Raw genomic sequence first — 14,536 nt, 5'->3', positions numbered from 1 at the left:
ATATATATGAAATATATAAATATGCACATATAACTAAATAAATTGAACATACAGAAAAGTGGGTGTAGAACAGATATAAGCCTGCTCACTTATATAGCCTCCTTTTCTTGAAAACCGGCTTAATGGAGGCTCTTTCATTCAGTCCCTTGCCTCTATCAGCACGGAGCATAAGAACTTGAAAAGACTTCTGTGCTATGATAAAAATCACAGTAATATGTTATTGAGTTCTGGCCTTACCTTACCTTGTGTTAATTATAGTTTCTGTGCTTATATTAACACTGCTATGTAAATAATTTGTTTTCCATGCTTCTGCAGACTGTATGACCCCCCATGTGATATATTTAGCTGAATGCGCCAGCTGCCACTCCTTCTATGTTGGCAAGACTAACAGGGTCCTACGTGATAGGATGAGGGAGCATTTATATCACATTAGGAAGGGTTCCCTGCATAATGCACTTTCTAAACAAGTCCTAGACTTTGGGACATCACATACTTTTAGTTTTAAAGTTGTTGAGACCATTAATCCTAGTATTAGGGAAGGTGATGTGTGTGCACATACAGAATTCAGAGAGGCCTGTTGGATTATTATGCTCCGTGCTGACAGAGGCAAGGGGGACTGAATGAAAGGGCCTCCATTAAGCCGGTTTTGAAGAAAAGGAGGCTATATAAGTGAGCAGGCTTATATCTGTTCTACACCCACTTTTCTGTATGTTCAGTTTATTTAGTTGTATGTGCATATTGATATATTTCATATATATATATATATATATATATATATATATATATATATATATATTTTTTTTTTTAATTATATATACTTTTATGTATATATATATATATATATATATATATATATATATATATATATATATATATATATACTTTTAGATTTGTCTTTATGTACAGAGGTTTAACTTCGTTTTTCTGCTTATTTGATATGTATATATACATTAGTCATATTTTTACATTTGTTTTTTCCTATTTTTTTCCCATTCTTTAACTGTTTTATTGTATAATTAATGATTTGATTGATGTGATACTACCATTGGCTGCTATTTGATTTTTGTTGAGTTTAAACAGTGGCTGTGTCAGTAGTTGTTTCATGGTCTAATGACGCTGAATAGTGAAAGCGCTTACCTTGTGTCGACTACAATAAAGGAGATTTTCTATGTTTTTATACACACTTGGACCTTTTGTGTTTGCAATTTGAATCATAGTTTGAACTGCCCTATCTTGTGAGCTCTTGTTTGGATTTTGGGACTTGTGCATGCCTGGCTCCATCCGTTGTTAGTTCATACTTTTTTGGTTCATTCATATAAATTATAAAGCATGTTTAATGCTTGCTTTTATTAAAACTCAGAGGTTCCAAGCCTCTAGCATCAAAATTGCCATAATAGTTCTTTCTTCTCCAGCAAAGTTTTGTGGTCACTACCACTGGGGTTTATGTGAATGCTGTCAATCACTGTAAGTACAAACTTTCCAAATGAAATGCATATTTAATAGCACTTGAATAAAACAAATGTTGTAGTTGTACAGCATATATCTTCATAAATGTGGAAACTTAATTTCCTACTGTTTTTCTGACATAAAAGCATTTACATATTGAACAAATTGCAACATATACTACATTTTAGCTGTTATGATAGAGTTACTGTTATATCAAAAATTATTATCAGTGTGTAGAAGGAAAAGAGAGGAACCCTCATTTATAAAAATATAAACTTGCTTTCATTTTATTAAATATGACTATAATATTCTGTTCTTTCTCCAATATTCTTTTCAAATTACATCTTCTTTTTTAATCAAATTTAGGTTGGCCAGCCACAATACTGTAGAAATATTCATTACCCATAAGAATTTTATTACTTTGCAGCATGAGTACAAGAGTTGTTCCTTTTACTGAAAAACAACTTATTATATGCCTAAGATATACAACAGATATATAACAGATCTATTCCATATGCATCAACTGATTTACAAAAAAAAAAAAAAACCCTCATTATTCTCAATGGTCCTATGGCTGGGTTATCCCCTTCATCAAATGGCACTTGAATTTTTTTCTGAAATTTCTCATGCTTGTGGACAGACACATTCCCATGTACAGCATACTGTGATGTCATTCACACTAATGGTTTTCTAATATGACAGGCCAATGGCAATTATGACTACCTATGGCTAATAAAAAAGGGAAAAGCCCAAACTACCATCAAACCAACTACTGGTGAGAGGAGACCAAGGTGAGGAGCTTCATTTGAGGCAAAACAGCTACCTTCTTGGCCTGGATGCTGTTATTATACTACCGCTGCGGATTTGTTCTTCTCTACAGATACCTTTTTTGTGATCTTCTTGAGTTGGTGACTTGTGCTTTCTTAGAACAGTGAAGCTTAAACTCAGCTGCTTTCTGGTGTTGTGCTTTTTCAATGTTGTTAGGTTAGTCTTCACAACCTTCCAAAAACGATAAGTCCCTGTATAAAGACTCTCAAGAGCCTTCTGTTGGACTTCTATCAGAAAATAGTAAAGTCATATTTAAGAAATGTCTCCTGATGGTAATGCTAAAAGCAGTAGAGGGAGCCTGTATGAGTCAGACCTCAAATGTGCACCGTGCACCCATAAAAGTAGTAACAAGGTTGGACAAAAGGTTTAATAATGATGTCACAATATGCAGGATCATAAAGAGCCCAACTCCTTGAGAAGATGTGAGGAGAGTAGGCTATGTGGTCTCAAGTGACATCACGTGCTGCTAATGAATAATATTAGGATGGAAGCAGGATCAGCTTTCCTTCCCCACTGGTCCAGCATCCTGAAATTTCTTCTAGAGGCAGGTCACTAAGGCTATAGAGAACATTCTGCACCATGTCATCAGGGTACTTCACCAAAAATAACAACCTTTTGGGTTTGAGGTACCTTTTCTCTGGTACATAAGGAAGTTAATGTATCCTCTTTGAGATATCTTCTAAATCACCTTTAAGGTGAGAACATGGGAGTGCACTGCATAATGAGATTAGATGTCTTCAAGAAATACTGCAAGCTACTTGGGACTATATATTATAAAACAATCTGAAATCTCATAATTTCTGTTACTCAGCAGAACAGGAAATTTTGGACTTTTGAGGGTGACATTGGTATGGAATGAAAAAAAACATGAAGCTTGTCAAAAGATTTCTTCCAGTTTCCTACTGGAAAAGCTGTGAAGCTTGAAAAAAAGACCTCTTCCAATCTCTCCGTCTCACTTTCTTTCGTGACAGTTTTGTGTGACTGACTTGATGACCCATTAATCACAGAAAGGCAAATCTGTTTCATTGGGCACCTGACACCTGTATAATCACGGTAGGTGAGCTAGAAGTCCACCAATGGAAAATAAAACTTTAAATACATCAGAAAGGAGTTCCTAGTCATAGCTGATGACTGTTTCAGCAGCAGCAGATGCTGCTGCCTCCGGAAAAGGATGGACTCCCTATACCTAGTGCAAAAATACTTACCTCACAGCTTCTTCAAAAGGGTCCTCTTGGGTGACTGATGTTGCCTACACTTGTCTGCAAGTGGAAAAAGGAGAGGACATTTCCCTCATCCTTTGTGGCTTCTTCTTTCCATCTTGGGAGTTCAAGACAGTCTTCGGACATTGAGGGAGACTGGTTTTAGTCTTAGGCTCAAAGTCTGAACCCAATCAAAACAGTTAAATCAAGAACCTATTAAACTTCACCATCCCACCCAGAACTTCAGAAAATCAAACAACATCTGTGTCTTTCCAAAAATCCCACATTTCTATGTATGCATGTTGGTGTGGTTGCATATATCCAGAAGGGTAAGGTTTACAAGTTTTGTCATGTCATCAAACCAACTTTCTGCATTATTAGGTTCTAACAACTTATATTCTGGTTGTATCATCAAAGTTATCTGCTTCATTATTACGTTATAACAACTTATTTAAATATTTTCAATTACTACAGCATAGCACACCATTAACCCTATTCAAAATAAAATAACTTAAAAGCAAAAAACAGACTCAGCTTCAATATAAACATCATTCCTTGTAAAATACTTTGATGTGCTGTTCATTTTAGATTATTTACGTGTTACCTTCTGCATGCTCATACCTTACAGACTTGCTGTTAGGTTGGTTTTATTTGTAAGACACTTAAGCTTCAGCACAGGAATGCTCTCAATAAATAAAAATAAATAAACGTCTATATAATCATATATAATCAAAATGGCTATTTTCATTGAACAGGGATACCACTTATGTGACTGTAAATTAATAAAAAACTATTAATTTTGTTTTTTACAAACATGAATAAATTTAAAATGAAACACGATAATGGCTACTGTCAATGCAAAACCTGATCAACATGCTTCTAGCTATATGAGTAGAACTTCTTGTATATATGCATATACATTCATGAGCATATCCATGTGTGCGTATATGATAAGACTAAAGAACTTCAACACACACACAAAAAAAAGGTTTCTGCTATCTCTTTTCTCCTACCTGTTGATGTATGGGAATTGGGGTCTTCACATGAGTCACACACAGAACTCAGAAACTCATCCACCTGCTTCAAAGACAGGGAATTGTGAAGTGTCTCAAGAGGATAGATAGATGGCACCATGGAACATCCCTCAAATCCTAAAACAGAAAAGAAAATTGTTGTTTTTTTTTTTCAAGACTGCACTTACACATTAATTAAAATACTAACACCCTTGGGCCAACAGAAGTGAATCAACAGGGTGATGACTCAATGAGCAGCCCAGGAGAAACACCACAGCACAAGACAAGGACAATGCAAATGAGACTGAACCTGAGTCTAGCACAGACTTTCCCTATAAAATGGTATTTCACATCCATGGTGTATGACTGGAATTTACATTAGGACACCTAACTGCGTTAGTCAGTCTAAGCATTTACCCAGACAAAACATGTGCCAAGGCAAGAAAAACCTGCTCTGTTAAATACCTAGGTCTATCATTTTACTAGATGATCATCTGTTTTACCTCTTGGTATTTCTTTGTAGCTGTTTTGTTTTTTTTGTTTAAGAATACACTTGATCCAATAGGAACACAAGTAGGCTACAGGAAATAATGGAGATCCATTCTCAAATGAGCTCTTTAAAACACCATCTGTAACACTCTTTAAAGCATTCTTCCATTTCAAGAATAAGTGGGAGCAAAGGAAAAAGATCTTAATTCCCAGTAATGAATTACTTCTGGACTAAGCCTTTAAAACAGTTGCCTAAGAACTTATTTGCATATTTATGTTGGTAATATCTTGCTGTGCGTACTGTTTATTATACAATGATGGGTCACTGTTATTCAAAACCATGCATGATGATAGGACAGACCAACCAACATGCCCATTGAATCGAGTTTATACCAATAGAAAAAGTCTGCCCACTAAAGTGCCATAGAGCAGCCAGACTTTTCTATTAGAATATGCTACACAGGGCAGAGCAAAATACAAGAAAAATCAGCAACATACCTGATTTTCCTTGTATTAATGCACTGTCCTTCCTTAAATCTCAATAGATTCTTGAACCTTTCAACTGTCCAGATCTTTGCAGAATGTCCTAATTTTTTTTGCCTGATAGTATTGGTCTATTAATTTGCTTTCTAGCAGGCCAGTGGGGCTGAAGTAATTAAATACTGACTTTCACTGTTGCTTTTCTTCAACAGCGCTGATATACTGTGCAAGCATGGAAACGTAACTCCCAAATGCATGAGGAGTACATCAGAAAACACAGAAGAACAGGAAACAATGCACAGGAACACTAACACACTGTCTACAAAGATCTCATTTAAGGAAGGTAAGAAATTTCTTTCTTACAAAATGCCATTGTATAAGAGTGATAATCCACTCCTGTGTGGGTATATCAGGATTTACCCATGGTTGGTTTTGCTTAATCCCTTGAGCTTTACCCGCATGATCAAACCACACCAACTATGAGTAAATCCTGATGTACCCATACCCACTTGTGGGTTGCTGCTTAATAATTTTATTTGTATTTCAAGCCACAGTCCTACTGTGTGAAAGATGGCATCTGACCTTAGAACAACATGACATAATGGATACAGCCTGACAAGACATCCAACTACAATTACAAAAGGAAATCAAGATGTGAAGGGTAAAAGCTCAGTTTTATTTTGGTGCTTAGAAGAGTTCAGTGCCTGGTACACATCTGGCAGCACCTCATCCCCTTGTTTTAACTTTGTGCAAAACGTATGTGTTCAGAATCTTTCCCTTAATTGTCTTTATAGAGGGTGAGAACTCAGGCAGTTAGTAATCATTTTCTTTGTTAGTTACAGTACATATGCTAATGCTAGAAAATGCTCCAGAGCCTGCAGTTATCAAACTGCTAATATGACAGAGAGAGAGAGAGAGAGAGAGTTACAGTCCTGAAATCAAGAAGAGTTTACCTTGCAAGCAAATAACATTATGGTATGTAGAAATACAATGCTGTTATCAATAATTGTGCATCTCTTTGGTTACTCTGTACATCAAATTATGCTAATCACTCTTTAGCTGGAGGTAACAAGACCAGCAAATGGCCACACACCATTAGGCTGCAATGCTTAATAGATCACTTATACAAAGTACAGTTGTGTACACTTACCATAAATGTAGATGTTCGAGTGTATTCACTGTTGCAGTCATTACATTTGGGTAATCTGCTGGCAGGTTGCCCTCAGTCGGCCTGAATTCCAAAGTCTTGGGTCCTGCGTCAGTTGCTGTCTTCTCTTCTATGACGTCAGGTCGTCAGGGGTATAAAACATGCAGCCGACGCCATTTTCTTTAGTTTTTCTTGCCCCCAATGTCAGGTGCCCCCAAAAAGGTAGCAATATTATATATATTTACATAAATACATGCATCAACATAAACTTTACCTTCATCTACAAGCAAATACACCACATAGGTTGTAGAAGATAGAGAAGGAAAGATAAACTGTAGAATGACAGGGGGATGGCGGGAAGGTAACCTGGACTGCAACAGTGAATACACTCGAACATCTACATTTATGGTAAGTGTACACAACTGTACTATGTTCTTCATGTTTCACTGTTGCAGTCATTACATTTGGGTAGAATCCCAAAGCTATGGTTGGGAGGCTGGAGATAAACAGCATTAGGTGAGGCTATAAGGCCTTGCAGCACTGCAGTGGCAAAGCCTGCCCTGGACTTAGAGTAGAGAGGCAAATGGTAATGCTTTGTAAAGGTGTGAACAGAACTCCAACTAGCAACCGCTAGAATGTCCTTGGTTGGTACTCCTCTGAGAAAGGTTGCTGAAGTAGCTGCAGCTCTGGTGAAGTGAGACCCAATGCCCTTGGGCACAGGTTTGTCATGATGTAAGTAGCAGAAACAGATGCAATGGCTTAACCACTTTGAAACTGTCTGCTTTGAAATAGCCCTTCCTTCTGATACTGCAGCATATGACACTAGTAATTGCTCAGTTTTTCTTAGAGCTTTAGTCCTGCTCAAGTAGAATCTTAGCTCTCTGTGTACGTCCAAGGAATGCAGAATTCTCTCCCCTTTGTTCTGCGGATTTGGATAAAAAGTTGGCAGATCAATTGTTTGGTTAAGAGCTACACTGGAAACGACCTTAGTCATAAAAGTAGGATTTGTCCTCAGAGACACCCTGTATGGGTAAAATATGATAAAAGGCTCTACAGCCATGAGGGCCTGTAGCTCTGAAACTCCTCTTGCTTGAGTAATTGCTAGTAGCAGAGCTGTCTTCCATGATAAGAACTTTATATCAGCGGTAGCAGCTGGTTAAAATGGAGGCAGGGTGAGCTTTTCCAACACATAATTGAGGTCCCATGCAGGTAATGGTGATCTTCTAGGAGGCCTTAAATTTTTCTCCTCTAAGATACTGCTTTAGTAAAGGATGAGAAAAGATTGGTGGCTCTGTATTGTAATGACTCGAAATTGCAGAGGCATGGATTTTGATTGATGAGAAAGATAGTCCCTTGTCAAGCATCTCAGTTAAGTATTGTAATATCTGAGGAATATGTGGTTCTGCTGTATCAGTTCCTTGTGCTTGATTCCAAGCACAGAATCTCTTCCATTTGTCAGCATAAGATTTTCTAGTACTAGGCCTTCTGGCTTCCAAAATGACATCCATCACAACTTTACTGAGAGGTGTCATTTGTATGATTACAGGATTAGCCATGCTGCCATGTTCAGAGTCTGTAGTTGACTGTGCAGGATCTGATTGTTTTGCTGGGACAGTAGTTGTGGTTTTTGAGGCAAGGTCCAAGCTGGGTATTGAGACAAGTTCCTTAGGAATGGGTACCAGTATTGGCGGGGCCAGTCCGGGGCAATTAATATCATCTTTGGCTTCTCTTCTCTGACTTTTAAGAGGACCTTGGGTAGAAGAGGCAGAGGAGGAAAGGCGTAAACTGATAGGTTTTTCCAACTGAAGGATAGGGCGTCCACTTTCCATGCTTGCCTGTGATAAGTCCTTGTGCAGAATCTTTTCAGTTGATAATTTTGAGGAGAGGTAAATAGATCTATGTCTGGGCTCTTCCATTTCTCTGTTATCATGCTGAAGACTTGTGGATTTAGTTTCCACTCATGAGGATCCATAAGGTTTCTGCTTAAATCGTCTGCCAGAGTGTTTTGTTTTCCTGGCAGGAATTGAGCTTGAAGATGTATTTGGTAGGTCAAAGCTGTGTGCCACAGTGCCATGGCTAATCTGAAAAGGGGGTATGAGTGCGTGCCCCCTTGCTTGTTTATATACCACATGACTGTGGTGTTGTCTGTCTTTATCAGTAGTTGTCCTAAGTCCTTGAAGGTATTTTGAACAGCTAACATCTCTTTCTGGTTGATATGTAGATGCATTTGATTTGGTGCCCATATGCCCTGAAAGCATCTTTCTGCCATGTGGGCCCCCCAGGCATAATCTGATGCGTCTGTTGTTAAGGTTTGGCTGGCAGGGCGTAGACTGAAGGGCCATCCCATGTTTTGGTGACAGGCTTTTGCCCACCACAGAAACTCCTGTTGCAGGCAGGGAATGAGAGGAATCATTGTTTCCAGACTGTGTGAATGTTGACTCCATAAACTTTTTAGGTACCATTGAAGTTTCCTCATATGCAGTCTTGCATATGGAATTAGTAGGATGCAGGATGCCATGAAGCCCAAAGCCTGCAGAATTTGTCTTGCAGAAGACTGGGTTTTTGTTGCCATCAGTTTGAAGTAAGTAGTCAGTTGCCTTTGTTTGTGTGGCATGAGGTAAGCCATCTGGGCAGTTGTACTCAAGCTTGTACCCAGGAATGTTATCTTTTGAGAGGGTACCAGTTGTGATTTATTTTCGTTTATTGTGTACCCTAGGCATGTTAGCAGCCTTTTCACAAATGCCAGCTGTCGTAGAAGAGTGTCCTTGTTCTCTGCTTGAATGAGACAGTTGTCCAAGTAAGGATATATTTGTATACTTCTTTGTCTGCAAAATGCAATTACTGGTGCCAGGCACTTTGTAAAGACCCTGGGCGCAGCAGATAAGCCAATGGGCAGTGCAGAGAATTGGTAATGCATTAAGCCAGCCTTGAATCTGAGGTATCTTCTGCACAACTGTCTTATTGGGACATGCAGGTATGCCTCTTTTAGGTCTAAAGTCACCAGCCAAGCATTCTTGCCCAGCATGGGCAGAAGCTGCTGCAAAGTGAGCATTTTGAATTTTGGAATGTCCAGGTATGTGTTAAAAATCGATAAATCCAGTATTGGCTGCCAGGCCTTGTCCTTTCTGGATACCAAGAACAGTCTTGAGTAAAAACCTTGTCCTTTTTCCTGTTCTGGTACTGTCTGAATGGCCCCCATATCCATGAGGGACATAACCTGTTTCTGTGCCTCTGCCCATTGATTTTTTGGCAGATCTGGCTAACCATTTGCCATTGGCAGAGTGTGGAAATGGAATCTGTATCCCTGTGATATGATGTTTAGTACCCACTTGTCCTGGGTTATTAACTGCCAATTTTGAGCAGAAAGTGCTAATTTTCCCCCTATGGGTGCTGCCAAAAGATAAGTGCTTGGTGTAGGCAGAGGGAAGTCATTGGGATTGCTTTCTGTAGGTTTGCACTTTATCTCCTCCAGATTGGGAGGTGGAAGTGCCCCACTGCTTTGACCTGTATGAATCTTTTGCCTGGTATCTGGAACCCTTAGGGTGTCTGGACTTGCCCCTTTGAGCTCTGTCTGACACAGGAAAGGACCAATTTTTTGTAAACTAGTGTCTACTGAATCTTGGTGGCTGCACTTGTAAGAAATCTTTAACAGTTTGCATAGACTTAGCTTTGTCTTCCATTTTCTTTAAAACCTCTTCTGCCTTAATACCAAACAGAGAATCATACTGTAAAAGTGCATCTAGCAATTTAGCTTTAACATGATCAGGCAAATTTTGCTCCGTTAACCAGGCATGTCTCCTAATCACAGATCCAGTAACTGCGGCTCTGCAGGAGGCCTCTAAAGAATCAAAACGACATTGCAAAGTATGCTTTCCAACTTGTTCAGCTGCATGCAATAATTCCTGCAATTCTTTATTTTCTGCACATTCTGAAATCAACATCATTTTCTGTTTCAGCAATCCCATAACATGTTGGTACTTAAGCATATGAAATTGACAATTTAAGGCCCTGATTGCCAAGGTTGCAGATGTATAAACCTTTTTTCCCCATCTGTCCACTGCCCTAGAATCCCTGTCAGAGGGGGTAGGGTTTTTTGCTGTTGAGGCCTTAACTCCCTTTGGACCCTGTGAAATAGTTTCAGGATCAGCAGCAGGGTTTCTAAATAAAAAAAATGTATGTGAGTCAGGGACTCTGTAATATCTGCCAGGCTTACTGGGAGCCAGAGGTAAGGAGTCAGGGGTCAAGCTTGACTCCGAAAACACATCATCGACAATGTCTAAAACAGGGGGAATGGTTAAAGGCTTGTGCTGAGGGAGAAGAAGGAAATCCCTGAGCCTCTTTTTTTGATTCTGAGAAGTCTTGACTCCCAGTGAAAATGCCTCCTCAAGGTATGCAAGGTTTCTCCAAATGAATAATCCTCAGGAGGAAATGCAGATGGAATAGACTCCTCAGCATCAGAATCCTAATAGGGAGGTACAGATAATTCCTGATCAGAGGAGGAATCAGAAGAAATAGAAACCTGATCTGAAGATTCATAATCAGTGTCTTGCCTAGGCCTCTTATCTGGAGGGGGGATGGGTACCCCTGATCAAGGTAATGAGGTCTTCAGCCATTTTGATCATCTGTTTTTTAGGCATAGAGGCCTGTGCACATGGCTCATGCGTCAGTTTTTTAGGTTTAGAAGTTGCTTTTGTCTTTGGTTTTGCAGCTGTTGTCGGTTTGATGTACAAATGTTGAGGTCTGAATACACCCTCAGAAGCTGGTGCCTGCTCATTGGCTCTGAACCCATCCGAGGGAGATAAATTCGTCGGTCCAATACCTTGAATATCCTTTGGCATGCCGGACTCCACATGGGTGTCGGTAGAGGCCTGCGACTCGAAGGTAGCGGGTATCAGGGGCTGGGAAGGCGCCTCACTGAGTACCAGTGAACCAGCAACTGGCTTAGGAGAAGCTTCGTTGTCAGTTTTGGATCTCGACTGCCTTTCTCTGTCCTTTTCTTTGCATTTTTTATGTACTCTGGTAGTCGGATTGCTATCCAATGACATTTCTGGGTAGTTAAATCTGTTTCCAAAATACTCTGATGCAAAAATATACCGACACTTAATAGTGCATTGGTTAAATCTAGCACACAACTGACAGCCAGGCATGTTGTGATCAGGGCCCAGGCAAGGAATACAGTATAAATGGAAATCCTTATGAGGTATTTGCTTCCCACAAGTAATACAATTATTAACTTTTTCTGACATCGGTAAAAAGCAAGAAAAAAGTTTCCCCAATGGGGTACTTAGTTTTAGTGAAGACTTCGGTTCTGAAACTCAAACTCGAATATTTCAGTAGTCGGCCGACCAGCACTTGCAAAATGCTTCTGTTTCGGGCACTGCGCGGCAAGAAAGACTGAAGAAAATGGTGTTGGCTGCATGTTTTATACCCCTGATGACCTGACGTCATGGAAGAGAAGACAGCAACCAACGCAGGACCCAAGACTTTGGAATTCAGGCCGACTTGAGGGCAACCTGCCAGCAGATTACCCAAATGTAATGACTGCAACAGTGAAACACAAAGAACATCCCTGCTTGCACAGGCATCTTAAAATGGATGTTACTATAATCAACCACTCACTCCATTTCATCATGAGTTATAAACAAATTAATAAAAAAAGAGGCATGGGAGACTCATTGTACTGAAAACATAGGAAAAAGAAAGTGATTTCTAAACAGGCGAAACAAAGCAGAAACACTCACTAATTAATCCTGCATAACTATCTATGGAACAGCAATGCTGAAAAAGTAGATTCACTAAGAAATATTATATGTTACTGTCTAACAAAAGAAGCACCACTTGTGAAGTTGACTGCAGGCTTACAGCTGTATGTTTCAGTATACTTAAAACAAATTGCATGGCTAGGTAAATTATAATTTGACCTCTTGTCAAGGCTTGTATAATCATCTTCTCAAAAAAAAGACTTAGAATGCCCCCCACCCCCCAAAAAAGACAGCTGTAACATTCATTAAATGTTCTCACAAATCGTGATGCTTAATATTAGGGGGTGGTAAATTATCAAAGTCATAAACCTGGATATATAAAATACAGGGGGGTATTAAAAAAGTTTAGCTTCATAGTTCTAATGGTGCATTGCTGTTGTGCTCTTGTGGCACTAAGGAGCTAACTAGTGATTTAGAATTGTACAAGAGCTTATTATGGATTCACCTGCATACCTCTGAAAAAATGAATGAAGCAGGAACAACTGAGTTTAGTACTCAGTCTACCAACTCATGCAATGCTTTTGCACAGATAGCTGCACACACACACACACACACACACACACACACACACACACACACACACACACACACACACACACACACGCACACACACACACACACGCACACACGCACACACACACACACACACAATTGTGTTCCTTCACCAAACAACACACACAAAGTCCAGCACTATTTACTTACTTCTGTGCTAACAGATCTGCAGTCATACCCATAAGGAGTTTGCACTGGAAAATATCACTTTCAGTCACACAGCTCGGAAACAGCCCAGTACAGCTTGTCTTTTTAATTACTCTACCATTCTGTTTTGATCCTGGAGCATACCACATGGATAAGTTACATATGCCATGCACCATCAACAGGAATATTATGAAATATCCTGATGGAGGATAAAGACCCTGTTCTCTTTCTGTTCACATCATCCCTGGAGATCAAAAGCCAAGTATTAGGAGATTGTAGGGGAAAGATATCCACTATAAACTGAATGCCACTTTCAGATCATTATCACCTAAAAGAAGGGAGACTGAAGGGTAAGGGCCCCAACAAGGAGCAGTCTTCAGTTAGGAGCAGCAGCTGATAGGTGCTTTCTTCTGAGAGGTCAGAGGCCAGTTCAGCAAAGAATGTATCTGGCATTGCAGAGTGATTACTGAGGAAAGCTGAGGTCTCAGGAGATTATCAATTACCTCATGAGGTCTGGTGAGGAATGTAAGGTATATAAAATAAAATACAATGACATAACATAACAATTAGAAAAAAAACATTATAAGGGTATCAAAGATTTGATCAGTACATTCAATCATATCATTATCCAGAGCTTCTGTATAACGTCAAGCCTTTTCTAACAGACCATGCATGTAAGATCAAGGCTTAAACCTATCTGTAATCTACTCTCCTGTATGCCTAATTAATTTTGACTAACCTACATTCCTCTCATCTAGCCACACTGTAACTAATATGACTGCAAATTTTTCAAGTCACCACATTAACCGAACACATCACTGTCTAGTGCTTCAGTTCTTTAGCTGGCTGCAGCCATCTAATCTATTAAAACTACATTCACATTAAGACTGCCCAAAACATCCTTTACAGTCCAACAGATGCTCTGCTACCAGTCAGTTATTAAACTGGTAATTTTTCCAAAGAGGAATGTGTTCACTGAATCAACATTTAGTGCTTACTCAAATATCTAAAAATCATGAAGGTGACTGCCTATACTCTGCACATATTGCTATACTGTAGAATTCTCTCTCAGAAACATCAGAAATATCTCATCTACTACTTAAAAATCTCCCTGAAAACATACCAGTCAACAAAACAATCCTGCATTTGTGAAACCCCCATTACTAAGCCCCCCTTCTTTTTCTAATCATTTCCCATCAATACTTTAAAATCACAATGAAATCATACCTATTGAAACAACAAACCTGTCTTACAGCAGCACCATTAGTAAGTCTTCTCATCCTTATGCAGCCAAATTAAGTAAGCATCATAAGATACTCTGAGTTTTGTTACCTGTTTACATGGCTCATATGAATAACTGGTAGATATAATATGCATATGCCTCATTTACCATCTGGCTACTAAAATTTCAATGTGACTTTACAAACTGTAAAAATAATTGTGCCAATGCTACTGTTATTTAGATATGTGTGA

At 39.1% G+C, this 14,536-nt stretch overlaps 1 protein-coding gene across 2 annotated transcripts in view; it reads right to left on the bottom strand.

Moving 5' to 3' along the window:
* Positions 1-14,536, bottom strand: part of LOC122806915 (inositol hexakisphosphate and diphosphoinositol-pentakisphosphate kinase 2-like) — a 1,544,141-nt gene that overhangs the window by 57,105 nt on the left and 1,472,500 nt on the right. For both annotated transcript variants that reach the window (XM_044077730.1, XM_044077729.1), the window contains one exon: positions 4,487-4,624. In XM_044077730.1, the coding sequence (XP_043933665.1) occupies positions 4,487-4,624 (138 nt within the window). The remainder of the gene's footprint in view (positions 1-4,486; positions 4,625-14,536) is intronic.

The sequence above is a fragment of the Protopterus annectens genome, chromosome 7.part0, assembly GCF_019279795.1.
Source record: "Protopterus annectens isolate FY-2018-M chromosome 7.part0, PAN1.0, whole genome shotgun sequence".
In the NCBI taxonomy this organism is placed as follows: Eukaryota; Metazoa; Chordata; order Ceratodontiformes; family Protopteridae; genus Protopterus; species Protopterus annectens.
The sequence above is the reverse complement of the archived record's forward strand: the minus strand, read 5'-3'. Positions and strand labels throughout refer to the sequence as shown.